The sequence below is a fragment of the Podarcis liolepis genome, assembly GCF_965112155.1.
Source record: "Podarcis liolepis genome assembly, chromosome: 8".
Lineage (NCBI taxonomy): Eukaryota > Metazoa > Chordata > Lepidosauria > Squamata > Lacertidae > Podarcis > Podarcis liolepis.
The window spans coordinates 148852-173840 of record NC_139560.1 but is presented as its reverse complement, the minus strand read 5'-3'; the positions used below and the strand labels follow the sequence as shown (position 1 = coordinate 173840).

At 58.4% G+C, this 24989-nt stretch overlaps 1 protein-coding gene across 1 annotated transcript in view; it reads left to right on the top strand.

Moving 5' to 3' along the window:
* Positions 1-24989, top strand: part of SCRIB (scribble planar cell polarity protein) — a 58142-nt gene that overhangs the window by 4137 nt on the left and 29016 nt on the right. Inside the window, exons 2-25 of the mRNA XM_083516439.1 lie at positions 7078-7195; positions 7839-7917; positions 8401-8490; positions 8574-8630; positions 8890-8953; positions 9505-9579; positions 10041-10185; positions 11443-11561; positions 11699-11898; positions 13703-13869; positions 14008-14129; positions 14520-14645; positions 15092-15367; positions 18259-18579; positions 18795-18857; positions 20350-20439; positions 20624-20701; positions 21188-21505; positions 21727-21807; positions 22500-22784; positions 23020-23130; positions 23896-24072; positions 24391-24507; positions 24860-24982. Coding sequence (XP_083372565.1) covers positions 7078-7195; positions 7839-7917; positions 8401-8490; positions 8574-8630; positions 8890-8953; positions 9505-9579; positions 10041-10185; positions 11443-11561; positions 11699-11898; positions 13703-13869; positions 14008-14129; positions 14520-14645; positions 15092-15367; positions 18259-18579; positions 18795-18857; positions 20350-20439; positions 20624-20701; positions 21188-21505; positions 21727-21807; positions 22500-22784; positions 23020-23130; positions 23896-24072; positions 24391-24507; positions 24860-24982 — 3402 coding nt within the window. The remainder of the gene's footprint in view (positions 1-7077; positions 7196-7838; positions 7918-8400; positions 8491-8573; positions 8631-8889; positions 8954-9504; positions 9580-10040; positions 10186-11442; positions 11562-11698; positions 11899-13702; positions 13870-14007; positions 14130-14519; positions 14646-15091; positions 15368-18258; positions 18580-18794; positions 18858-20349; positions 20440-20623; positions 20702-21187; positions 21506-21726; positions 21808-22499; positions 22785-23019; positions 23131-23895; positions 24073-24390; positions 24508-24859; positions 24983-24989) is intronic.

The following is a 24989-nucleotide window of genomic DNA, read 5'->3' as shown; positions in this document are numbered from 1 at the left end:
TCCCTGCGTCTTCCCCTGGGGGTGTACTGGCTGCACCAGTTGCCCGTGGCTCAGTGGAGGGGCCGCTGGGCAGGGTGGGGGGAGTGGGGAGAGCAGGGCCAACGGCAGTCCAGGTGCTGCAGGAGATGGGGGGGCACTCAAGCTCTGCTTGCAAGCTTTGCTTTGGCCACGGCTGGAAGCAGGATGGTGCTTGGGGCAGCCTCTCCCTGGAGCCCCGTTCCTTGCCCCTGGAAAGAGCCCTGCGAGTCCACGTGAGGTGCCAGGCATGGTGGGAGGTTGTGATCACGAGCACCAGAGTTGTCTTGGGAGGAGATGGGCACCTGACCCCATGCAAGGCTGCACTGGTTTCCCTTGACATCCTTTGCCGAAGGCGCCAGGGGCAGTGCTGGGGGCGCTGGTGGTACTGAGCTGCCGCCTTGCCTAGAGGAACTTAGGGCTTTTTTCACTCAGAGCAGGAAGGCAGCGCTGACACACCGTTCTGGGGGGAAGCCCCTGCGGGTGGCTCTCGGCTCATGGGATGGAGCTGCCCCCCATGCCAGGTGACTGTGGGCAGCAGGCAGCCCTGAAACAGTGACTCTGGCTTTTAAATCTTGAGGTGCTCCCCAGTCTGTGCTGGGGGGGGGGGCAGAAGAAGTTGCTGGTGCCTCATCCTGACCCACTTTGCTGAGAAAGTCTTGCCAGTCTTGCCTTTGCAGCAGAGGGCCGTCTTGTTTCTCAACACAAACAACTTGGAGCACACGTGTTGTGCTGTTTGTATGTTGCTCTTTGAAAAAGAGAGGGGAGTTTCCCCTCTTTATTCCCACCCTTCCTTTGAAAGGGGAGCCTCTTGTTTGTGAAATGCCCTGGCTTTGAGGGTTCAGGTCTTTTAGGGGCAGATTCTGGCCGCAGGCTGGAGCTGGTGGAGGTGCTGAAGGGGCACTGTGCCCCCTCCTGGCTTCCAAAAGCTGGTCCATCTCAGCTTGGGTGGGTGAGGGCCCCCCTTTCCTTGCATTTTGCTCTGTGTGGCAGGCAGCCCATTGCCATCCTTCAGAAACAGATAGAAACTCAGATATATAAACCAATTGCCAAATGGCACCTTAAAGCTAGGTTCTAGTCACTGCAATGAAATGTCTAGACGTCTTTTTTTTGCACTGTACTTTATTATTACACTGTGGGACGCGGTGGCGCTGTGGGTAAAACCTCAGCGCCTAGGACTTGCCAATCGCATGGTCGGCGGTTTGAATCCCGCGGCGGGGTGCGCTCCTGTTGCTCGGTCCCAGCGCCTGCCAACCTAGCAGTTCGAAAGCACCCTCGGGTGCAAGTAGATAAATAGGGACCGCTTACCAGTGGGAAGGTAAACAGCGTTCCGTGTGCTGCGCTGGCTCGCCAGATGCAGCTTCGTCACGCTGGCCACGTGACCCGGAAGTGTCTGCGGACAGCGCTGGCTCCCGGCCTCTTAAGTGAGATGAGCGCACAACCCTAGAATCTGTCAAGACTGGCCCGTACGGGCAGGGGTACCTTTACCTTTACCTTTTTTATTATTACAAGGGAATCTCTCCTTATTGGGGGGGGGGGTTCGATTCCTGGCTGCCGCTTGCATCACTGAGAGGTGTGTGAATTCCTCCCCCTCCCTTTCGGTGCCCAAAACGGGGTGTGTGTCAGCAGAAGCATGTGTGCTGATTGCGCACAAGAGGGAATATTCCTGTATTCCGTTCAGTTCTATACTGCTTTGTATTTTAAATAAAAAATCTCAAAGCAGTTTACAACACATTCAAACATCCAATAAAACAATCCTATCTCCAAGGAACATATTTCAGATCCTTCTCTAAGTGACATTTTGCTTTCCCCGTATTTCTTTAGCTCCTTCGTTTATCGAGCTACCCCAGAGCAGAAGTACTCTAGGAAGCCAGTGTGCTGTAGTGGTTAGTGTGTTGGGCCAGGACCTGGGAGATCAGGGTTCAAGTCCCGACCCAGTCATGGATCTCACCAGGTGACCTTAGAGTCTGTCGCAGCATCTGAACCTTCCTCCCAGGGTCATGGCAGGGATGAACTGAGGAGTGGGTGAACTATGTGCTACTTTGAGACAAAGGTGGGATATCAATGCGACAATGAAGCCCTTCTGCTTACCTACTTAAGAAAGCTGTAGGGGCAGCCAGATGGAGATGTTGGTCACCAGCCTGGCACCCAGAGATCCCCACATGGTTGCAATTGGACACATGCCAATTGCAAAACGTGCCTGGTGCCAGTCTGGATTTTGGACCTCTGGATGTTCAGGGACACCTTAATCTGGTTTGATGGGTACAAATCTTCTGCGCTGCCAATTCTCTCCTTTTAGACCAGTCTTCTGAAGGAGCATCTCCACCCCGATTGTTCAGCCTGGACACGGAGGTCCAGCTCTGAGGGCCTTTTGGAGATTCCCTCACTGCGAGAAGTGAGGTTAGAGGGAACCAGGCGGAGGGCCTTCTCGGTCGTGGCACCCTCCCTGTGGAACGCCCTCCCATCAGATGTCAAGGAAATAAGCAACTACCTGACATTTAGAAAACAGCTGAAGGCAGTCCTGTTCAGGAAAGTTTTTAATATGTGACATTTTGATGTATTTTTAATCTTTGTTGGAAGCCAGCCAGATGGGCAGGGTATAAAAGATGAATTATTATTATTATTAATGGGAGGCAGATGATATGCTTTTTGTTGTCTGTGGGACAGAAAACAGGTTCACTTCTCCACCTGTTGCAGAGCGCAGGCTGCCTTTTGCCTTTCTTAAGAAGGTGAAATTCTGGTTCAGTGAGGGAAAGCTGGGTGGAGTCTGCCACCAGGGGGCTGGCTGTAGGAGGAGGCTGTTTGCTAGAGGGAAGGAGGGAAAGCAGCCCGGGAGTGAGCCCCGGGCTCTGGTCTGCCCCTGGGCAAGCAGGACAGGCAGAGAGGAGCTCCGCTCCAAGGGGCAGAGGGGATGGTCAGGGCAGAGGAGCCCAGCTGAAGGAAGAAGGGCAGCAAGGTGGTCGCTGTTTTCTGGAGTCTCCTTGCACTTGGGTTGATCTTGAACACGTCCTTTGCAAGTGCCAGGCAGCCGGCTTGGAAGCAGCTGGGTGCATTGGGCGGGGTAACTTCAGACATGGTCACAGGGAAGGTGAGCAGCTGACTTTCCACAGCCTGCTCAGATCTATCTGGCATGAGGCAGAATATCTGGATCCACATTAATCTGCCTTCAGGCAACTTTTTTGGTAGAAGTCACTTCCTTGCATCAGTTGATGGTCTCTATTTATTTGCATACTGCTTGGCTATCAATAAAGATAGACGGGTTGTGGATCAGACCGCAAGTTTTTCTCGCAGTGACCAGCCAGGTGCTTCCTTGGATGACCCCTTAGAGTTCTAGTACATGGGTAGGCAAGCTAAGGCCCAGGGGCCAGATCTGGCCCAATCGCCTTCTAAATCCGGCCCGTGGACGGTCCAGTAGAATGTGTCCTTTTATTTAAAATGCATTTCTGGGTTATTTGTGGGGCATAGGAATTCGTTCACCCCCCCCCCATATAGTCTGGCCCCCAACAAAGTCTGAGGGACAGTGGACCAGCCCCCTGCTGAAAAATTTTGCTGACCCCTGTTCTAGTATCACGAGAGAAAGGGAGAGCCACTTTCCGCTCACTGTGCAAAATTTTGTAACTGATATTCTGGCTCTTTCTGTGGCTGAGCCTGGATTTGCAGTGGTTCCACTCCTACCTGCCTGGCAGGTTCCAGAAGGTGTTTCTGGGGACAGTCGCTCCGTCCCAACAAGAATTGCCCCGGGATGTGCCACTCCACCCTGCTGTGTGAAGGCCGGGGAGTCTGCCAGCAGTGTGGTGGGCGAGGGCCCTGAGACTGAAGCATGGGGATGCTGAGGGGACTTGTGGCCCTGGAGCTCTGGCTCCCCCTGACAAGAGGTATTGGCAGCTTGGATGCATACGTTTTGTCAGGCTCCGCGTCCTGATGCTGGGATGCCTTCCATGGCAAGGGACCCCTTTCTCCACTGCCCTTTCCGCAGCCGCAGAGCTGCCAGGTGCCTCACTTCAAGGTGCTCCAGGTGGGGCTGCCTTTGAGGAGTGTTTGGGGGCTGCAGGCAGGGCAGTGTGCAGCAGCCTGCCTGCTCTCAGTCACTGGCTTGAGGGGATGCAAGGAGCTGCTGGTCCCCGGCTGCATTCGGCCTTCCAAGGCTGCAAACTGCCTGGGCCCAGGTACTTTATAGGAGCAAACCCCCCCCCCATGTGTGCTGCCACAAGGAGGACACCTAGTGAGGCTGCAGGGCATTTCTCCTGCAGCTGGTGGGCAGGTTCTCTTCGGGTGCCCTTGCTGTGGGACTTCTTTTCAAAGAAGGTTAGAATTACAGAATCGTAGCATTGGAAGGGACCCTGAGGATCATCTAGTCCAGCCCCCTTTAATGGAGGAATATTCAGCTGTCCCATATGGGGATTGAACCTGCAACCTTGGCATTATCAGCACCACGTTGTAACCAGCTGAGTTGTCCAGGCTGACCATCCAGGTTACTTGGGCCAAGGAAGGCCTGCCCTGTTAGAATGTTTTTTAAAGGCTGGAGGTGACAGTTCTGAAATCTGGTGATGTACTGTACTTGTTTTGGGATGTTTGTTATTTATTTATTTTATTTACTTTTATTATGACTTTTAAATTGCCAGTTTATTTGGGAGCCAGTACGGCCGGAAAGCATAAGGGCAGAATTGTGGCTCCTTTGCCTGGGTCAGAGAGACCCTCTCAAAGGGGCTGGTTTCCTGGCCAGCCTGGTGGCCTCTCCATCACCCCCAGTGGTTTGGTCTCCTCTGCAGACTTGACTGCAGTTCCGGCTGATACTTAGCTCCATCCTTTCAGGGCAGTAAGGCAACTTTACCCCCCTCCCTCTCTGATGGAAAAGGTAATTGGCCTTACCTCTTCCATTTCCGCTCCTGCCTCTGCAGTGTCCACTGGCTGTATCCAAAGCCACATCTCTCTTTATAAAGCCGGCTTGCAAATAAGCCCACACATGTTACTGGCCTGAGAAGGGCAGGGAGATAGGGCCAGCCTTAGCCTGCAGCATGCTAGTGCAGGTAAAAAGTAAAGGTAAAGGTAAAGTCCAGTCAAAGATGACCGTGGGTTGCTGCGCTCATCTCGCTTTTCAGGCTGAGAGAGCTGGCGTTTGTCCACAGACAGCTTTCTGGGTCATGTGGCCAGCATGACTACACCGCTACTGGCGCATGAAGGATGATGACGAGTGGTTTAGGCGACAGCGCCACCCTACTGAGGGCAGATAGGGCAGGTCTAACCGCCCATGCCTGTCCTGCGCCCCTTCTGAGTTATTTTCCTTCCTTTGCTTGGCCCCCAAGCAGTGCCAGGGGGCTGAGTCTGGCCACCTTTTCGGTGGCCCTTTAATGGCCTGTCCCCCTCCTGGTCCTTGCATGCAATTCCTGGCCTGCTGTGGTTGCCAGGCTAGTGCTTAAATGCAAGGCTGAAAATGAGCCAGTAAAGATTCCTACTGAGTAACAGTTTAAAACACAAATAAAAGCAACTTAATCCTCCACTTCACACTAAAATACTCTTTTTGATGAAAATCACCACATGCTTGTTCAGTGAGGCTGTGAATGTCTGCTCCCAATGAACTGACACTCAAACCTGGCAGGATGTGATTTGGAGGATCAGAAATGGCTCAGCTGCTCCTTCTCTCCTTAATAGGAGACTTTCTGGTTTCCTCCAGTTACAGTTTGCCAGGATGCCTTAACTGGATCAATCCTAGTTTGGAGGGATCTCGCAAACCACACTTGATGGGTTCAAATATCCCACGGACAACCTGGTTTGCACTTTCATGGAAACGGGGGCCTGGGAGCATTTCCACATTGTGGTCTGGAGTGTGCGGCTTCTGCATCTTGTGTGGGGATTTGGCTTCTGTTGCTCAGTTTCCCCAGCGTGACTCCCAGCCTCCTGATCCTCCAAGAGTGGTTGAGGTTGTTCCCTCTGCTGCTCGGGGCTTTCTTGTCCTCCCTCTGTTTTCGGCAAGACATCTCTCTGGCTTTATTTCATTTTAGGTACCGTTGATTTTAATCATCTTTTCAATATTTTATACTATTTCTAATCCACAATCTTGATGTTTTATTTTATATTTTAGTAAAATGCTTAGAAGTTTTCTTACAATCAAGCATTATGTGAGCTTTGTTCAAACTTTTATTATTATCAGTAATGCTAAACTGGGCTGGGCTGCAGGGGGCACATGAGGCCCTGACTTTACGGCTTCTTTGCTGCCATCCTGCCAGCTGTTTTCCTGGGTGGCCCAGTTCAAAATGGTCTGTCTGGACCTTGAGCGCCCTTCTGTGGCAGACGGCTTCCTCCCGCTATGTGATCAATCCCACCTGCACGTTAATGTGCTTCCTGGAAGCCCTGCTCTGTGTCCCCCCCCATGCCATTCCTGGGCAGAGCTGTTCCCCCCCCACTGGGATTTCAGCCCCAGGCAAAGGTGCTTCTAACCCATTGAGCTTTGGCTGGTTTTATTGGCAAGTGATGGCTGCAGCTGCAGCTGCCTTTGATCCTCAGATGAGTCTCGGTGTTTCCTGGCAGGTTTTTAAAAATGGTGCATCAGAAATCTTTTTGGACTAAATTGTAAAAAAAGGAAAGAAAGAGGTGTGCACTGTTTCCAGCTGGGGGAAAGTGAGGTGATGCTCTTTGGGACGGGCCTTGAAATTGTGTTTGGCAAACCCACGTCTTTCCCCAAGGGTTGCGGGGGCTCTTTCCATCCAGTGCTGCCCAAGAGGAGTGTTTCTCCTGGGAGCTGCCAGGCTGGCATCCCTCTCATGGGAAACGATGCAGAGACCTCCTCTTCCTCAGGCTCCTCCTCCTGCTGCTGCTGCTGCTGCCTCCTTCCCTTCCCTTCAGGTTCACCCTGAGAAGCCACTTGGCCGGTTCTCTATTGGGCTGCTGCCATCCTTACTCCCTGTAGCCAAGGCACACCTGTGCCTTCCCCAACGTCCTGTGTCCATGACCCCAGTTCTGGTCTGGAGGGAAGCTTGTCTGCCAGGCTTGCCCCAGAGGCAGGCACTGGCAGAGCGGTGGCCTCTGCACGAGTGGCTAACTTCTCTCCTTTTTCTTCCCCCGCAGCCTTTCTTCCGACTCCTGAACCTGCGCAAGCTTGGCCTGAGCGACAATGAGATTCAGCGCCTTCCTCCCGAGGTGGCCAACTTCATGCAGCTTGTGGAGCTGGACATCTCCCGCAATGGTGGGTCGATGCTGGGGAGGGGGGAGGCAGACGGGCATCTTGGGCTGGGCATTCCCTGCAGTGGGAGCCTGAGCCTTCCACTCCGCGAGGGGCACAGGCCCCATGGCTGCCCCTGCTGGCAGGAGGTCTTTTGTTTGAGAGCGACCTGCCCGTCAGTCAGGGCGCACCTGCAGGGGGACGGCTGCTGCTTCCTGTGTTGACGGCTGGGGGCTGAGCACAGGGCTGCAGGCCAGGCTCTGCTGCCATGACCCAGAGACAGGGCCCCAGAGGGTAGTGGTCTGGGCTCAAGCAGCAACCAGCTCAGCTGGCAGCTTCACGGCGGCCTTTGCTGAGGAAGCTTCCTTCAGCCTGGCCAGGCTCGCCTGCCGTTCCGGCAGCAGTGGCTCTTGAGAAGGCCCCCCTCCCTCCTCCAAGCACCTGGAGGCAGGGGAGTGAGGCTGGCCCATCTGGATCCTCACAGCACACTCCCTTGGAGCATCTCATTGTGTTGAGTGGGGATTTGAACCCAGGTCTTCTCAGGGAGGCTCTTCGAAGACCTGTCAGTGGGGAGGGAATGGCTTTGCTGCTCTGAATCCCTTGAGGAGTGGCACCTTTGTGGGTGAAGCCTCATTACTGTGCCCCTTCTGTGCCCCGCTTGCTGCAGACATTCCAGAAATTCCTGAAAGCATCAAATTCTGCAAATCCCTGGAGATCGCGGACTTCAGTGGAAACCCCTTGTCTAGGTATGGTGGGGGTGGGAAGGTGGGGTGGGGGGCTCTGGTGTCCTTCCTGGTCTGGCTGGGCCTTGGGGGGATTCAGAAAGTGCTCCTTGAAGGCAGGCAGACAACTGGATCAAAAGGAGGGTGGGGGGCCAGTCCTGTCTTTTGCAGAGAGGTCTTCCTGGTTCAACAATTCTCTCCGCTGAAAGGAAAGGCGAAAGGTTGCAGCACTTGGGACCTTTGAGTTTAGAGAAAAGGCAAGTCAGGGGTGACATGATAGAAGTTTATAAAATTACGCTTGGACTTCTGTCACAGGTGGGGCTCTCTTGCTTCTGGAGCTCCCACCTGCCAGGCTGTGCCAGCCGGTTCCCCAGGACCAGCAGCAGGCAGGTGGAGGCCTCTCCTTGCGTCTTGCTGGAATGGACTGTGGCGCAGGAGCAGGCGGGGGGGGGGCGTGAGCTGCATGGGGCGCAGTGACCCAGGCCTGCCATTTCTGCTTCTGCCCAGGCTCCCGGAGGGCTTCACCCAGCTGCGCAGCCTGTGCCACCTGGCCTTGAATGACGTCTCCCTGCAAAGCCTGCCCGGTGACATTGGCAAGTGAGTTCTTGGCTGGGGGGGGGGGGGAGAGGAGGGGCCGCCTCTTTTGGCCTGCTTTGCCAACCTCCCTCTTTCTCTTGCAGTTTAGCCAACCTGGTGACCTTGGAGCTGCGCGAGAACCTGCTCAAGTCTCTCCCTGCGTGAGTGTGTGCAAGCTTGGCCCCCAGTTTGTCTTGGGGGGTGTCTGCCTTCTTGCCTGCCTCTGCTGGGCAGTGGGGGTGGGTGACCCCCTTAAGTGGAGGACCAGCACTTCTGGAAGCGGGCAGCCTGAGGATCGCTCGGCACTCCAGCTTTCAGCACCTTCTTGGAGTTTTGGGGGGGGCTAGATTCTTTGCCGCCCCTCCCTCTTGGTGCCCAGGACTCCCAGCCCCCTGACTGAGCGCCTTCTCTGCCCTGCAGTTCCCTCTCCTTCCTGGTCAAATTAGAGCAACTGGACCTTGGGGGCAACGACCTGGAGGTGCTGGTGAGTGCTGTGGGGTGTGGGAGCTTGGCTCTCCCCTCCTTCCTTCCTGGAGCCTCCCACTGGGGGGCAGAACGCTACCCTCCAGGCTCCTTTTGCCTGGTCCTCTGGGCTCTTCCAGGCCATGCCCCTCCATGCCACGCTCCCTTCCCTTCTCAGTGCTCTTCCTTGGCTCCTTGCTTGCTTGGCTGGAGAGAGATGGATCTGGCATTGCTGTGGCCTCTGGTATGGGAGGAAGAGTCTCATCTTGGGCTCTGCAGGCTTTTTCCTGTGGCCCCACCCACTAGTGGCATGTGGCCCCCAGAAGGTTGCCCAGGCGGGAACATGGCCCTTGGGATGGGAGTTTCCTGAACTCGGGGGCTGTAGAAGCATCCTGCTGTTCCCTCCTCATCTCATTTTCTTTTTGTGAACTGGCTGCCTCCTCCCACCAGGCACTCCCCTCCCTCAACTCAGGGAGGGGCCCACAAGTTGGAGGGCAGCCTCTTTGCCGGGCGCAGCAGGGCGTCCTGAGCAGCCGCCCTCCTGAGTGACCGCTTGCTCTGTCTCATCCGCAGCCGGACACACTGGGCGCGCTGCCGAATCTGCGGGAGCTGTGGCTGGACAGGAACCAGCTGTCGTCGCTGCCCCCAGTGAGTGCCCCCACCAAGCCCCCGGCCGGGCCATGTTCTGGGTCGGGGTGTGTGTGTGTCTTTGCTGTCCTAAAAGGCACTTGGAAAAGCAGGCAAGCAAGCAAGCCAACACTTCCGTTCTGAGGTGAATCCTGAAAATGGAACCAGGACAGCAGGCGGATGGCACCACACACCAAAGAGCCTGGCGTTCTGCAAGTGACTCCAGCGCCTTGGCCCCCTGGCCTCAAGGAGGCTTTCCCTGCATGTCTTGCCCTGGCAAGGAAGCCAGAACCACAGAAGTGGGAAGGAGGGTTTTCACGGGGCTTTGCTAGGCAAAGCAAAAGACAGGGAGGCAGCAGAGAGGCTGGAAGAGCCTAGCTGGGCCCTTGGGGAGGGGGAGAGGAAGGGCCCCGCGGGGCAGGCATCAGTCAGTCCCTGCAGGACTCCGCCTGCCCGCCCACCCTGCCGGTCTTCCCTCACAGGAGCTGGGCAATCTGCGCCGCCTGGTGTGCCTGGATGTTTCTGAGAACAAGCTGGAGCAGCTGCCGGGCGAGGTCAGTGGGCTGGCGGCCCTGACAGACCTGCTGCTCTCGCAGAACCTGCTGGAGTCCATTCCGGATGGGATTGGTGAGTCGGGTGGTTGTGGGGCCACCGGGGGGGGGGGGGAGGCCCCATTGGGATGTAGGCGCCTCCTGGGGAACATGGGAAGAGTTACCTACTCTTGGGTGGGGGTTCTGTGGGGAGAGGGCAGACAAATCTGACTCAGGAAACAAAAAGCAGCTCAGGCGCAGGAGGCTGCTGGCTACACTTCTCAGTAGTTGAGGTAGCAGGAGGAACATGCCGTATTTTCCCATGTATAAGATGATGCTTTTTGCTTTAAAAAAATGTGGGCAAAAATTGGGTGTTGTCTTCTACATGGATAGTGAATGCAGAGGGGGGATGTGCAATTAATGGCAGCAGCAAGCAGGAGATTGGCAGTGGCAGTTGGGCAGGTGATTGGCGGCTGCAGCAAGTGGGCAGGTGGGCTGTTGATGGCGGCGAGCAGGCAGACAATTGGCAGCTGCGGTGAGGTGTGCGATTGGCAGTGGCTGTGGCAAGTGATCGCAGTGGCAGGCAGGCGGGTGAGCAATTGGTGGAAGTGACCTCCCCCACCCCCCAAAAAAGTTAAGCAACTTAATTTTGGGTTAAAAAAAAATAGGGGTCATCTTATACACAGAAAAATACGGTACCTGTCTTTGAGGCCCAGGATTACACGTCTGGCACGGGAGGCCACGTGCCAGGTGGTTATTGGGCGGATCCTGTGGACCTGGGGTTGGCAAGCCCCCCCCCCCTGAGGAGGCACCATCCAGTATTGAGACCATCCAATGCTCTCCCTTTGCGTTGCACCCAGTGATGTTGCTCAGCTGATGATTTGGCTCCCACCAATGGAATGACTGGGGAGAGACAGTGCAGAGGAAACTAAAAGAGAAATGGGGGGGGGTCACTGTCAGCAGAGAGACCCCTTTGGCAGACCAGCCTGGGTGATCCTGCCTCCTCCTTCAGTACTCCGAGACTTCCTCGGGGGGCCCTTTTCTCCTCATCTGCTGGAGAGATGCTGCCCTCCCCAGGCACTGCTGGGCCTGGTTTCTAACTCGTGCAAAAGGTGTGGGGTTCTCTCTTTGGCAAGCGGCACACCGCGCCACTTTTGCTAAAGCTGCTAGAAGTGATTAGCTGTTGGCCAATGTTAGAATAACCAGTTGGTATGCAGAATTGTTTGGGATGTGCCAGTGGGAAGTGGATTTGGATCTGTGCCTGGGCCTCCCCCTGCTCCTTGTCTGGGGTGGGGGTGTGTGTAGCCCCCCCCCCAGTGCAGTGTGGCCCATGGCGCTCTTGCCCTTTGCCCAGGCCAGCTGAAGCAGCTCTCCATCCTGAAAGTGGACCAGAACCGGCTGGGGGAGGTGACGGAGGCCATTGGGGACTGTGAAAACCTGTCAGAGCTCATCCTGACAGAGAACATGCTGACGGTGAGTGGGCTCAGCCCTTGCCTGGTCAGCTGGCCTTTCTCCCTGGGGGTGGGCGGGTGGCCCCAGGGGCAGCTGGTGTTCCTTGGCTGCCATGTGAGCTGGGATTCCCCTCTCTGACTCTGGAGGCCTTTCCTCAGATGCTGCCCAAGGCCCTGGGGAAGCTCACCAAGCTGACCAACCTGAATGTGGACCGGAACCGGCTGATGGCGCTTCCCCCCGAGATTGGGGGCTGCAGCAGCCTCAACGTGCTCTCTCTGCGGGACAACTGCCTGGAGTTCCTGCCTCCTGAGCTGGCCGGCACCGTGGAGCTGCATGTGCTGGACGTGGCTGGCAACCGGTGAGCGAGTGCGCTGGGTGCGCTGGGCCTCTGGGCTCTCAGCTGCGCATCGGTGCCTTGGGCTGGGACAGAGAGGAAGCTCTGCCGCTCTGTGGCCGGCCCTGGGGGGCGGACAGGAGACCCACAGCGTCTGGGGCCTCCCCTCACCCCGGAATGTTCCCCACTCCTGCTATAGGGGGGAAGAGATTTTAAGAGTCCAGAACTTCCATTCCTTCAGCCTGTTCCCTTGTGAATAACCTTGCGTGCCCTCTCCTCTCCCTCTGTCCCACCTACCAGTGGGCTCAGGGGGCTGGGGCAAGAGGGGCAGCAGCGCTTGTGCTGCACAAATGCTGGTCCCAGAGCCCCACTGAATTCCACACACAATTTCCACCCCATCTCTCACCTACAATACAAAGATCGGTCATAAAGTATTATCAGAACTCAAAGGCCAGGGCAAATGGAAAACTTTGCCAGGTGCCAGAAAGGCGATAAGCAGGCATGCCTCACTGGCAAAACAGCTGCACAAGTTGGGTCCCACAGCCTCAGAGTCCCTCCTCCCCTCTTGGCAGGGGGGGGCACCCTGAAGGTGTGCAGACAGATGTCTCTTTTGGGCCTCTGCTCTGGGGTTTGCTTCACCTGTGGGCTCCTTGGCCAGATGCTAGCTGGACTATGCAGTTGCAAAGGAGGAGGTGTGAGCAGAGTCAATGGCCATGCAGAAGACCCTCTCTTCCTCTCCCGTGTGTGTGTGGCAGAGGGCTGTTTTTCTCTTGTCCTGATTCTGCTTTTGCTGGTCTTGGCAAGTACTGAGCAGTCTCCCAGAAGTCCCATTTTGCCTTTCAAGAACTCACCAGCCAGACCTTTTCAATTCACTGTGCCATTGCTCAAGAGCTCAAATGTGAAATTGCTGGTTTGCTAATGGTAAAAAGGATCTTGGCCCTCAGATCAGCCTCCACACATGAGGACTGGAAAGTAGCCGGTGTAGCAACACCTCTTTGGGGGGAGGGTTAAGGAAAAAAGAGGGGCTCTGGGGTATTACAGATTGGTTAGCCTAACATATCTGCCAGGAATACTGGTGGAAATGTACTGGATATAATCCTTCAATGTATAGAAAATTAGTTCTTCTGGAAGCAGAGTCAGGAAGGCTTCTTTCTGTAAAGTTAAGTCTCCTCTCACTAACCTCCCTTGAGAGTCTCAAGAAACGCATGGATAGTCAACAGTCTAGCCTTGTGTCTTGAATCGTATTTTACTGTGGCTGCTTTACTTTAAAGTGGTTGTTCTATTTGTGGTGGTAGCATTAGTTAGAATTTTATTTTATTTTACTCATTTATTGAATTTATATACTACCCTAAAACCAAAGGTCTCAGAGCTGTTCACAGAATAAAATCACAATATAAAACCACAAAATACATAATCAAAACAACAACAAACCAATACCCCCCCCCCGCAAAACCCTCACATTTTAAAAGGGCATAGGATGTCAATCAAATCAACCAAAGGCCTGGTTAAAATGTAATGTTTTTGCCTGGCGCCTAAAGGTGTAGAATGAAGGTGCCAGGCGAAATGAAATGGCATGTTGCTGGAAACCTGTTGTCTGGAAAGGTGGCTTAGCGAAGCTTGCAAGAGATGGCTCCTCTGGTGGTCCTCTCCCTTTTGCAGACTCTTCTCTGGATCTTGCACGGTGGGCTCAGTGCAGGTCCCTTGGGAGGAAGCAGGCGCAGAGGGAGAGAGGGGACTGGGCCAGGTTCCCGTGAGCCCTCTGGAGGGCGGGGCCTGGGCCTTCTTGGTAGGGGGCCTCATCCTTCTTCCCTTCCTCCTTCTGGCTCAGGCTGCAGCACCTGCCCTTTGCCCTGACCAATCTCAACCTGAAGGCGCTCTGGCTGGCAGAGAACCAGTCGCAGCCGATGCTCAAGTTCCAGGCGGAGGATGACGAGAAGACCGGGGAGAAAGTCCTCACCTGCTACCTCCTCCCGCAGCAGCCATCGCCCAGCCTGGGTAAATGCGGCTCCCTGCCCCACCCCCCCGGCCAGGCTTGCTCTAGTGGGGGGCTTCTTGCCTGGGCTGGGTGGAGACCCTCCTGGCTGGGGCCGTCCCGCCTGCAACAGGATCCCTGACTCTGCTCTCCTCCCGCAGAGAACCTGCAGAACAGCCTGGACGACAGCTGGATGGACACCAACCTCAACCGCGTCAGCGTGATCCAGTTTGTGGATGAGCCCAAGTTGGATGAGGACGAGGAGCCGGGGGCCGAGAGGAGGGTAAGTGGCCGGAAATGGGGGCCGTTTCCCTGCTGAAGGACTGTCCTCCCCAAGCCTGGATTGGGCTGTCAGATGTGGCTGTGGGGTTGGGAGCTGGGGGTGCCCATCACCTGCCCCGTCCTTCTGGAGCCCGGAGTGGGCGTGGGGGGCTCTGCAGGGCTGCTCTTGGCCTGTCCGGCTGGCTGGGCTTGTGCTCCTGCCTTGTGTGGGTCCTCCTGGGAGCTGGGAAATGGGAAATGGGGGAGGAGGGCAAGTGAGCACTGACGCCTCTGTCCTGTGTTTGCCCTGTCGCTGCGGCTGCGGCTGCTGAGCCTGGCCTCTGCAGTTGCTTGGGGGCCTGTAGGTGGTGGGGGAGTTTTGCCCCACCTCTAACCCCGCTCCTGCTCACAGGGCCTGCAGCGAAGAGCAACTCCCCACCCAAGTGAGCTGAAGTCCATGAAAAAGGTGATGGAAGGGCGCCGCAGCGAGGCATCTGCTGCCAAACTGGACACCCAGCGGGATTCTTCCAGTTCAGAGGTGAGGGGGCGTGGGGTGGGCTCTGGGCAGTGTCCATCATATAAAATGTTGCAGGAGGGGGAGAAGGAGGCACAGAGCGGGACCGGGCAGTGGGCCTGGACAAGGCTTCCTTGGAGGGAGGTTTAATAATAATAATAATAATAATAATAATAATAATAATAATAATAATAATAATAATAAAAATTTATTTATACCCCGCCCTCCCCAGCCAAGACCGGGCTCAGGTTTGCAGTGGTGCAGCTGGTGACATGAGCCCCTTCTGCAGACTTGCTGCAGGCCCATCTAGGGCCGGAGGGCTCTGAATGGGGCAAAGGGGGTGGCCTGACCTGGCCCAGCTGTGGCCTTTGGGGCGGCAGGCCCATCCTGCACAGGGGCTCAGGCGCTGGGTGCCGGGCAGTGCAGCTGTCTTGTGCCCTTGCTGACTCGTTCCGCATCCTGCCCCTCAGGAGAAGAGGCTGAGTGCCACCTCCAACCGCAGTGAAGACTCACGGGTCTCCAGCAGCACCATCTCTGCCAGCTGCCAGGAGGCGGCGGTGGCAGCAGCAGCAGCGAAGCACCTGCGGGAGACCTCGAGGCCAGAAGAGGCAGCGAGGGCCCCTGAGGGGCAGGAGGAGGAGGAGCAGGAAGGCTGGCGGTGGCGGCGGCAACAGCAGGAGGCCAGGGTGGCTGTGGAGGAAGCCCCAGCTGGCCCTGAGGAGGAGGAGGAGCTGGAGTACAATGAGGTACAGTGAGCCTCTGGGAGCTTCTTCTGTGGCAACGTCTTGGGCCAAAGTCAGATACCCTGCCTTGTTCTGGGAAGGAGCAGCAGGGAGGGGGGAGCTGAGCCCGGCTGAGGAAGGGAAGAAGAGAGACCCTGCTGGGCTGTGAGAGGGTGGGGGGGGGCTGCCCAAGGATGCCATGGTGTTGGTGGCCATGTTAGGAAGTGGGGGCAGGGGTGTTCCCTAGGTCCCTGCAGCCCCATTTGTCCCACAGGGCAACCTTTGGCCAAGGGGCTGGGGGAGGGAGATCTGCCCGCCTCTAGCCTGGTGAAGGGCACATCCAGGACCCCTCCTGGGGAACTGGAAGGCTGTTGGCACCATGAAGGGACTCAGCTTCTTAGGGGCTGGGGAGGCCAGGTCAATGGATGGGGTTCTGTTCTACACAGAAGATGGCAGGGTGGCAGGGGGTGGCATCATCACTCGGGCATGTTGCTGCCACGTTGAGGAATTTTTCTTTCACTTGGTTGTGTATGGAGGACCCTCATTAAATGTTTTTGCTGTGTGAATTCAGTGGCAAGGCATTTTTCTTGCTTATGAGTGTTTTGCACTGCAAGGGGCTGGATTGGATGAGCCTTGGGGTTCCTTCCAACCCTTCGGTTCTATCCACCCTGTTTTGCCGTGTCCAAATAGCCAGACAAAGAGGCGGGGGGGGGGGTCAAAGGAGCCACAGAAAGCCTTGCACTCTGGATTTATTTCACATGTTGGCCCAGGAGCCGCGGAGGAGTGTCTTGCTGCCTTTGTGAATGCTTATGTGCAATAAAAACTCCTCAGTTTAATTTAAACCAGTTTTAATGTAGGACCCACAGTGGCAAACAAGTGATTAGGCAATAAAAACACATTTAATACATAAAAAATAATAATCCAAGCCAGATGCATTGGATGTGGTGGAGTAAGAGCAGAGGGCAACCCTTGCTGCCTGGTGCTTGGGGCTGCCCAGGTCCCCCTGGAGACGCCCCACCTGCTGTTAGCCCTGGGCTGCCTGAAACAGGCTTGGCCGCAGCCCAGGCCAGCTCCCTGGGTGGGGGCTTTGAGCGCTGCCTTGGAGCAGAGGATCCCAAGAGGATCGGGGGGGGTGCTTGGGGGCTTCATTTAAGGGTGTTGCACCTGCAGTTTCAGAAGAAACTTGACTGAGGGAAATCTGTTGGCAGAAGGCAGAGCAGGTGATGGAGTACATCTGTTGGTGCTGATGAGGAGACTCCCAGAGAGGTTGTGCAGGGGCTTGTCAGCGCCAGAAAGCAGGTTGGGAAAGTGAAAGGAGAGCCCCACTGGGCCAGGCTGAAGACCCTCCTCAAAGGACAGAGCTTCACCTGCCCAGTGGCTTCCCCCAGACACTCCTTGAATCCAGGGAGAGGCTTCTTCAGGTTCCATGTGGCCCCTGTGGGATCTGCCTCCTTCAGAGGCCTTTCCTGTGTCCGGCAGCAGCAGCAGGGTCTTGTGTCACTGGAGGCTGCGCAGGGTGCAGAGCTGAACGATGGAGCTTGCCATTGCAGGGGGGTCGTGCTAGTAAGACCCTAATAAGAACCTGCTGGACCAGGCCAGGGGCCCATCTCGTCCTGCTCTCACAGTGGCCAACCAGCTGCCCATTATGGGAAGCCAGTGAACCCGAGTCGAGCGCAAGAGCAGGTCTTGCCTCCTGTGCTTCCCAGCCAGAGACATTCAGGCCCTTTGCTGCCTCTGTCCATGGAGGCAGGGCAAGCCATCCTGGCCAGCAGCCATTGAGAGCCCTCTCCTCCGTCAATTGGCTCAGCAAAGCCGCTTTGTTCTGCCTCCGCCGTTGGGGCTGTCTCATTCTGAATGCTGGTACTGGGGGGGGGGCTGCATAGGGGGCACCTGGCTGGCTGGACTAGAGGGGGCCCTTTGGCCCGACCCGTGGTAGGAAACCAATCTCTGGGATTTGAGATGAAGGCTCTCTCTGTTCCTCAGGTTTGTTTAGTGGCAGAAGTGGGGGCCTCCCTCTCCCCCAGGGGCCTTCCCGCTGTGGCTCCCCCAGGGCACTCAGAGCAGGCTGAGCTCAGCAGAAATGGGGTGTGTGCTGTTCTTAAATCGGCACCTCAGCCCTGCAAGGGGCAGGACGGCTTAATGAGGGCTCCTTGGGCTCCCCTGCTCTCTTCAGAAGGGAGAGGCTTGCCTGTTTGGCAGAGCCCCAAAATTTGTGTGCAGAAGAGCCCAGCAAAGATGGCAGGCCTTGCAATAAGAGAGAGCTGGCAGCCCCATGGCCATGCCAGGCCTTCGCTCCAGAGAGCAAGAGGGCTCCCAGCCGCCCCAACACACCCAGGCGGACACAGCTCTGGTCAGCTCACCTCAAAAGGGATATTGTAGAGATGGCAAAGGTCAGAAAGGGGGGATGAAGCAATTCTCCTATGAAAAGGCAAATCAGAGGTGCCATGGTAGACGTTTATGAAAACAGGTCTGGAATGGAGAAATGGAGAGAGGGCAGTTTTCCTCCCTCTCACTACTCTGGAGCTGGTGGACATCCAGTGAAGCCCAGAGTTGGAAGGTTCAGGACGGATAAAAGGAAGAACTTCTTCACAAAGCAGCACATCGTTCAACTATGGAACTCTCTCCCACAGGTGCCAGTGGAAGCACCAGCCCAGAGGGTTTGAAAAGAGGCTCCGGCCGGAGGAGGCTCTGGGGCTGCCAGCCAGGATGGCTCTGCTCCTCAGCCCTGCTGCTGGAGGCCAGGGGCTAGAGGGGGCAGAGGGGCGGGGGCGCTCAGGTCCAGCTTGGAGCTGTCCCCTGCTTGGGGGTCCCCTGTGGGCCAATCCAGCAGGCTTTTCTTCCGGAGGGGAGGGGAATAGGTCCCTGCAGAAGAGGCTGCCTGACCTGCTTGTATTGAGAGGGTGTTTTCCCTGCAGCCCACGGTGCACTTTGCAGAAGACACACTGGTGCGCAGCGAGGAGGAAGAGGAGGCGGAGGAAGAGCCCCCGTTCCCAGCAGGGAAGCAGCGGCTCATCCGCAAAGACACCCCCCACTACAAGAAGCACTTCAGGATCGCCCAGCTGCCCCGGCCAGAGGCAGTGGTGGCCCTTTTGCAGGGGCTGAGTGCTGAGGGGGGGCCCCAGGAGAAGGAGGCCGCCCCCGTGGAGGAGGAGGAAGAAGAGGAGGAAGAGGAGGAGGAGGCCAGGTGGGATGGAGACCATCCTGGGGCTGCACCTGCCCCACCCTCCTCCGCCAAGGTAGGGAGCTGGGGGGGGGCAGCTCTCTCTCTCTCTCTCTCTCTCTCTCTCTCTCTCTCTCTGGTGCTGGGGCTCCTGGATGCTCGGGTGGGGCCTGCCCCTCTGCCTCTCCCTCCCGCCCTCTGTCTGTGTCCCCACCCCCCACCCGGTGGCGGTCCACCCGGCCCTCCCCCCCACTAATCCGCATGCCTCTCTGCTGGTTCCTGTCCTAACAGGGGGTGTCGTTTGACCAAGCCAATAATCTGCTGATTGAGCCTGCTCGCATTGAGGAGGAAGAGGTCTGTACTGCCTCCCCCCCCCCCACGTCTCTCTCCCCCCCTTTCCCTGGGGCTTGCAGGGGCTGCCCCTCTCTGCACTGTGGTGGCAGCTTCTCTCCTCCCCTCTTGTCTTCCCACACCTGAACTTTGGGGGGGGGTGATGCGGGGCTTCAGTCCATGCCTATGAGGGAGAAAGGTGAGGAGAGGAGGCAGCTGGCTGTGGAGCCTGGCACCTGGAGCAACTGAGGGCTATCTTGGCTGCAGACTGGTGCTTTGGCCTGAGACGAGCTCTCTTCTCCCCAGCAGGAGTCTGGGGCAGCCCTCCAAGTGCTCCCGGGGGGGGGGTGCTTTCCTTGAAAGTGCTGGTGTCTGGCACACTCCGTCCTGGATAGAGGCCTTTGGCAAGCCCAGAAAGAGACTCCACAGCTGCTTCTCCACAGCTGCAGAGCAGCCTTAGCGCAGCCGGGGCCCCTGAGCTCCCCAGAGAGGAGGGGGCTGTGGGTGGGGAGATGCCTTGCACCAGGGCCTCCCTCTCCTCCCTCTCCAGAGGGTCTTCAGGGTCCCCGCTAGAGGAGGCAGAGCTGCCACTGGGCCCCATCTCCCCTGAGCGCTTTGGGCTGCTAAAGTCAGCCCAGCTTGGCTCTGGCAGGTTTGGCAAATGCCTGGCTGCTGCTGCTGCTCTGTCCCCTGAGGCCGCCTCTCAGCCCCCATGCCCCTCTGCTTGAGTGGGGGGGGGGGGGGCTCAGACGCCTCCAGGGCCTTTTTCTCCCCTGGGCACCCCCTGCCATAGGGGCACACGCACATACCCTGCTTGGCTCCCTCCGTGAGCTTCTGGCCTGCTGGACCTCTGCTCACGCCTCTTGCCTGCTGGGGTGGGGAGTCCGAGGGGTGGGTGGAAAGTGTTCAAGGGCCGCCCGGTTTGTACCAAGGGGGAGCTCACCTTGCTTGCCCAGAATGTGGCCAGAGGCTTCCCCCAACCCTCTTTGCACAAGGCTCTGCCACGCTAGCCAGAGGGCTTTGGCATTACCCCCCGGCTCTCCTGGGGCCAGAGCACTTGCTCTGTGGCCTTTCCTTGGCAAAAGCAAGGGACCCCCCCCCCCCGTAGCAGAGCTGGTGGGGTGGAGAAAAGCAAGAGCACATCAGGCCTGTCCTGGGTGAGGGGCCCCCTGAGGGTCTCCGTTGGCCTTGCGCTGCAAGACAGACACATATTTCTCTTCTTCAGGCAAGGGGGAGTGTTTTGGAAGGTGGGTGGCTGGCAGTGGGAGATATTTCAGGGGGCCTGGGATCTGGTGAGACGTATGGGAGCCCCCTCCCACGTAGGTGGCCCTGGTGGTGAATTGGCCACTTGGTCCAGGGGTGGATGGCAGGTCTTGTGGGCACCCAAAGGAGATGCTTGGGGGGGCTGCTTCCTCACCCCTCATTATGGGCTCAGACCCTGGTCCATGGTGCCCCCCCTCGTTCTGTATGTCTTTGCTGCTGTGTCTCCCCTAACCTTGCCCCCTTTTGCTTCCAGCTGACCCTGAGCATTGTGCGGCAGACGGGGGGGCTGGGCATCAGCATTGCGGGGGGCAAAGGCTCCACCCCCTACAAGGGAGACGATGAGGTACGGGCAGCTGCAACAGGGAGGCTTTCCACTTGGGGTTTGGGGGTCCCCTTGACCTGGGGCAGCTGTGGGGCAGGGAAAGGAGTGGCCGTTTTGGCTGGAGTGGCTGACTTGGGGAGCCGAGTCAGGCTGCTGAGCTGCCACTGCCCAGGAAGCCCCCCTGACTGCTCCCCTCTCTTTGCAGGGCATCTTCATCTCCCGCGTCTCTGAGGAGGGTCCGGCTGCCCAGGCAGGGGTGCGGGTGGGGGACAAGCTCCTGGAGGTGAGTCGTGGGCCCCCTTAGGTGGGTTGGGGAGGAGACATCTGCATAAACCCAGGGCCAGCTGCTCCCTCCTGCCACCCCCTTTTTGGCAGCCCTGTCCTGGGCGTAGAAGGCCTTGCTCAGCCCCTTCCAGGCCGAGCTGCCCCCCAGGTCCCATGGCGTCTCCCTTGGCCTCCTGCCCGTGGCTGGTCTCTGCCTGCCTGGGGCCTGAGTCACCAGTCAGAATAAGTACATGCTGGAATTGGCAGCAGCAGCAGCCCAGGCTCCCTCGCAGCTCTAGGTGGGCATTTGCTTCTGCGTTGCCCTGCAGAGGGGGAGGAGAAGATGGCCCTTGCCAGACTGCCATGGGAGGGGGCTGCCTGCCTGCCTACCAAAGCAGTGCCAGGCTCCCCTTGGGGCTCTCTGGAGGGGGCCGGGGGGGCCCTCTGCAGCCGGTCTCTGGCCGGGCACTTGCCTGAGCCAGCCCCCTCTTTTGCGCCCCGGCAGGTGAATGGGGTGCCTCTGCAGTGCGCGGAGCACCACGTGGCGGTGGAGGCTCTGCGTGGCTCGGGCACCACGGTCTCCATGACGGTTCTGCGAGAGCGGATGGTGGAGCCGGAGAACGCCGTCACGGTGACCCCCCTGCGGCCGGAGGACGACTACAGCCCCCGGGAGCGGCGGGGGGTGGGCCTGCGCTTCCCAGAGAGGCCTGAGGGAGCCCCCCTGACGGAGCGCCTCTCCACCTGCCTCATGCGCAACGAGCGGGGGCTGGGCTTCAGCATCGCTGGCGGCAAGGGCTCCACACCCTACCGGCCGGGGGACACGGTGAGGAGGGGAGGGAGGGGGACCGCCTCTCTCTGGCCGGCAGCCGCCTGGCAGGGGCTTTGACGACACCCGATCCCGGCCTCTGCGCTTATTCCTGGCTCCTTGCTGACGGGGGCACTTCATGCTCCCGGGACGGAGGGACAGAGGGGCCCTTGCCGTGCCTGGTGACAGAGGAGCAGGGGGCTTTGCAGGGAGGGGCCCTGACTTTCCTTTCCCCCCAGGGGATCTTCATCTCACGGATTGCAGAGGGGGGCGCAGCCCATCGGGACGGGACCCTCTGTGTGGGCGACAGGGTCATCTTGGTGAGTGGACTCTCTTGGGGGGCTGCCTGGGGACCAGGCAAGGTTCCTTCAGGAGGCTCTGGGGTCCCCCCTGCCCCCTGCTTGCTCGTTCAGGGTGGGGCTGAGTCTAGTCAGGGGGGAAGTGGGCTGTGTTTTGGAGGGGGGTGATGTTGGAGTCACCTTTCTGGAACTCCGGGCGGGTGGGCACGGCAGGTGGGGGGCCAGCCATTTTGCTCTGAAGCTCTTTCCCTCCCTCCCTCTCCTGCTGCTCCTCTTCCTCTTCCTCCTTGTGGCCTGTTTCTCTGCCCCTCCTGAGGCGCAGCCGATCTCTGCTCAGCAGCCGTGTTGAGAGAGGATGGGGGGGTAAGCCCCGAGACGGCCTCGTCAGTGCTGGCTTCCGTCTGCCTGTCTGTCTGCCTCCCTCTCTCTCCTCTGCCCTCTGCTGGGTGATGTACACTTTGCCCCACACCTCTTCTTCCCCCCTCTCTTTGGGGACGAGGACAGGAAAAGAGCTGGTGCTCCTTGGCCCCCTGTCCTGAGCTGATGTTTGCCTTGATCTGGGGGGGGGGGGGGAGGACACGCCTTGCCCTCCCAGCCCCCTTCCGCCTGCCGAGGCTGTGGTCCCTTGCCTCTGGTCCCAGGCCTGGGATTGGGGGCCCTGTGTGCATACCCTCCCTGCTTCCCCCTTTGACGCTGGTTTGGGGCCGTTCTAGATCAATGGGGTAGACATGACTGAAGCCAGGCATGATCAGGCCGTAGCGCTGCTTACCGCCGCCTCCCCCACCATTGCGCTGCTGGTAGAGAGAGAGGCTGTGCCCGCTGCCCCCACCGCCGCCACCCAGCCCAGCGAGGAAGACCTGCCCTTGGGGCAGCGGGCACAGCGGGCACACTCTCCGCCACCACCAACCCCCACCCGCGGGGAGAGCCCACCTGAGGAGACGCCCCTGCCCCACAGGAGCCACCCCGCCCAGAGCCTGGAGAGCCAGTACCCCACGGAGGTAGGTGAAGGGCATGGGGGGCACTGTCTGTCTGTCTGTCCCCGTGGGAAGCTGCTGGCATGGGGAGCCCCTCCTGTCTGGCCCCCGCCCACCCTGGGAAGTGCCCTGGTCACCCTGGTTTTTGCCAGCTCCCCTTTGGATGTGGGTCCCTCCAGCCTCCTTCTCCCCCTGGCATCTCCTCCTCCATGAGGCCCCCTCTTGACCCTGGCTTGGCTTTCTTGCTTTCTGCCCGCAGGAGGTGATCCTGGTCAAAGCGGGGGGGCCGCTGGGGCTCAGCATTGTGGGCGGCAGCGACCACTCCAGCCACCCCTTTGGGATCCATGAGCCGGGGGTCTTCATTTCCAAGGTAGAGGCTTGCAGGGCTGTGTGTGGAGCCCTCCCCCGAGAACATCGTGGTTGGGAAGCCTAGGAGTTACTACACAACCCGTTGACTCTGCAAATCTTGCCATTCCGTGTGCTCCAGAGCCCCCCTTGGAGGCCCAAGGAGCAAGGAAGCCCCCCCCCCCCCATTCTCCACTTTCTCTGCTCAGAGCCCCCTGTTTTCATTAAATTATTTTTAGTAGCAAATTTTAACAAGGAAGAACAGGGAAAGAACCAGCCCACCCATTAGGGGTTCCAACCCCCCTCAGTGCAGCCATCTCAAATGAAACACAAAAGTGGATTGCAGGCCCCCCAGGGGCGCAGAGAGAGCCTCCCCTGAGATGGGCGTTGATAGGGAATGCATTCAGAAGTGGCCAAGAGACAGCCAGGCCCTCAGACTGCTGTATAATAGTTTTTCTGGGGGGGATGGGCAGGCTGTTAGCAGCAGAAGAGCTTGCAAAGTCCACGTTTGTTGGCCTTCCATTAATCCCCATAACAGGAATGTGATTTAAAAGTACACGGACCTCTGCAGCCATTGAGGATTTTGCCTGTGAAAAGTGGATAGGGACAGCAGCCACGTCAGACCAAAAGGAAGAGAGACATATGTGTATCAGCAGACAGAAGTGCCTCTGGGGGGCGGGGGGGGGGGCGGACATCTTCAGCCTCTCGGCCAGGCCAAGTGTCCGTCTGGCTGCAGGTGTTGGGGACACAGGCAGGGCTCTTTCCCACCTCTTCTGCGCTGCCTTGGCAGGTGATTCCTCGTGGCCTGGCCTCTCGCAGCGGGCTGCGGGTGGGAGACCGGATCCTGGAGGTGAACGGCATTGGCCTCCGACACGCCACGCACCAGGAGGCCGTGACTGCGCTGCTCTCCAACACGCAGGAGCTGAGGATGGTCGTCCGGAGAGATCCCCCGCCCCCGGGCATGCAGGTAGGGGGCTCTGCTGTTGTGCCCCTGGAGAGGCGCCTTCTTCAGCCCTGGGCATCCTCAGCCCCGCTGGGATGTGGCTCGGCTGACCCACCACAGCTCCCTCCCCTCTGGCCTGCAGCCTCCGTGGCTTCCCCAGGATGGGGTCTCCGCTGCCCACCCCCTGCTTTCCCAAAGAGCCTTCCCCAGTGCCCGTCTGCTGGAGCTGAGGTGGAGGCAGCCAGGACTGGGAAGGAGGAGGCCCCTCTGTCCTGGCTTGGGGGGGCTGCTGCCCAGCTGCTCAGCCCCCCCCCTCCAACTTGCTTTTGCTCACTCTGTCAGGAGATCTGCATTGAAAAGAGGCCAGGGGAGAAACTGGGCATCAGCATCCGAGGAGGTGCCAAGGGCCACGCGGGGAATCCCTTTGACCCCACGGACGAGGGCATCTTCATCTCTAAGGTACGGGGTGGCACTCCCCCCCCCCCCGGCCGAAGTTTGCTGTGCTGGACTAGTGCCACGTGGGGGAGGGAGGTCCCAGCTGTGTTTGGAGGGGCTCACAGTCGTGTCTCCACACCACGTCCCTCCCACCCAGGGTTGCTCTGAGGACTTTTGGGGGGGGGGCTGTGGAAAGCAGAGTTCTGGAGCCTTGAGCAGAAGGTGCTGGACCCCCTGCCTGCCCCCTCCCCAAACCAGGAGGCCCTTTCTGCCTCCAGGGCCCCTCCAGCTCTGGCTGCTCCCAGGGCCTTGAGGGTGGGGGTTGCCTCCCTCCCTCCCCCCCGGCTCCTTCCTCACCCTCCTCTGCTTTGTGCAGGTCAGCTCCACAGGGGCTGCAGCCCGTGACGGGCGGCTGAGGGTGGGCATGCGCATCCTGGAGGTGAACCACCAGAGCCTGCTGGGCATGACGCACACGGAAGCGGTCCAGATCCTGCGCGCTGTGGGAG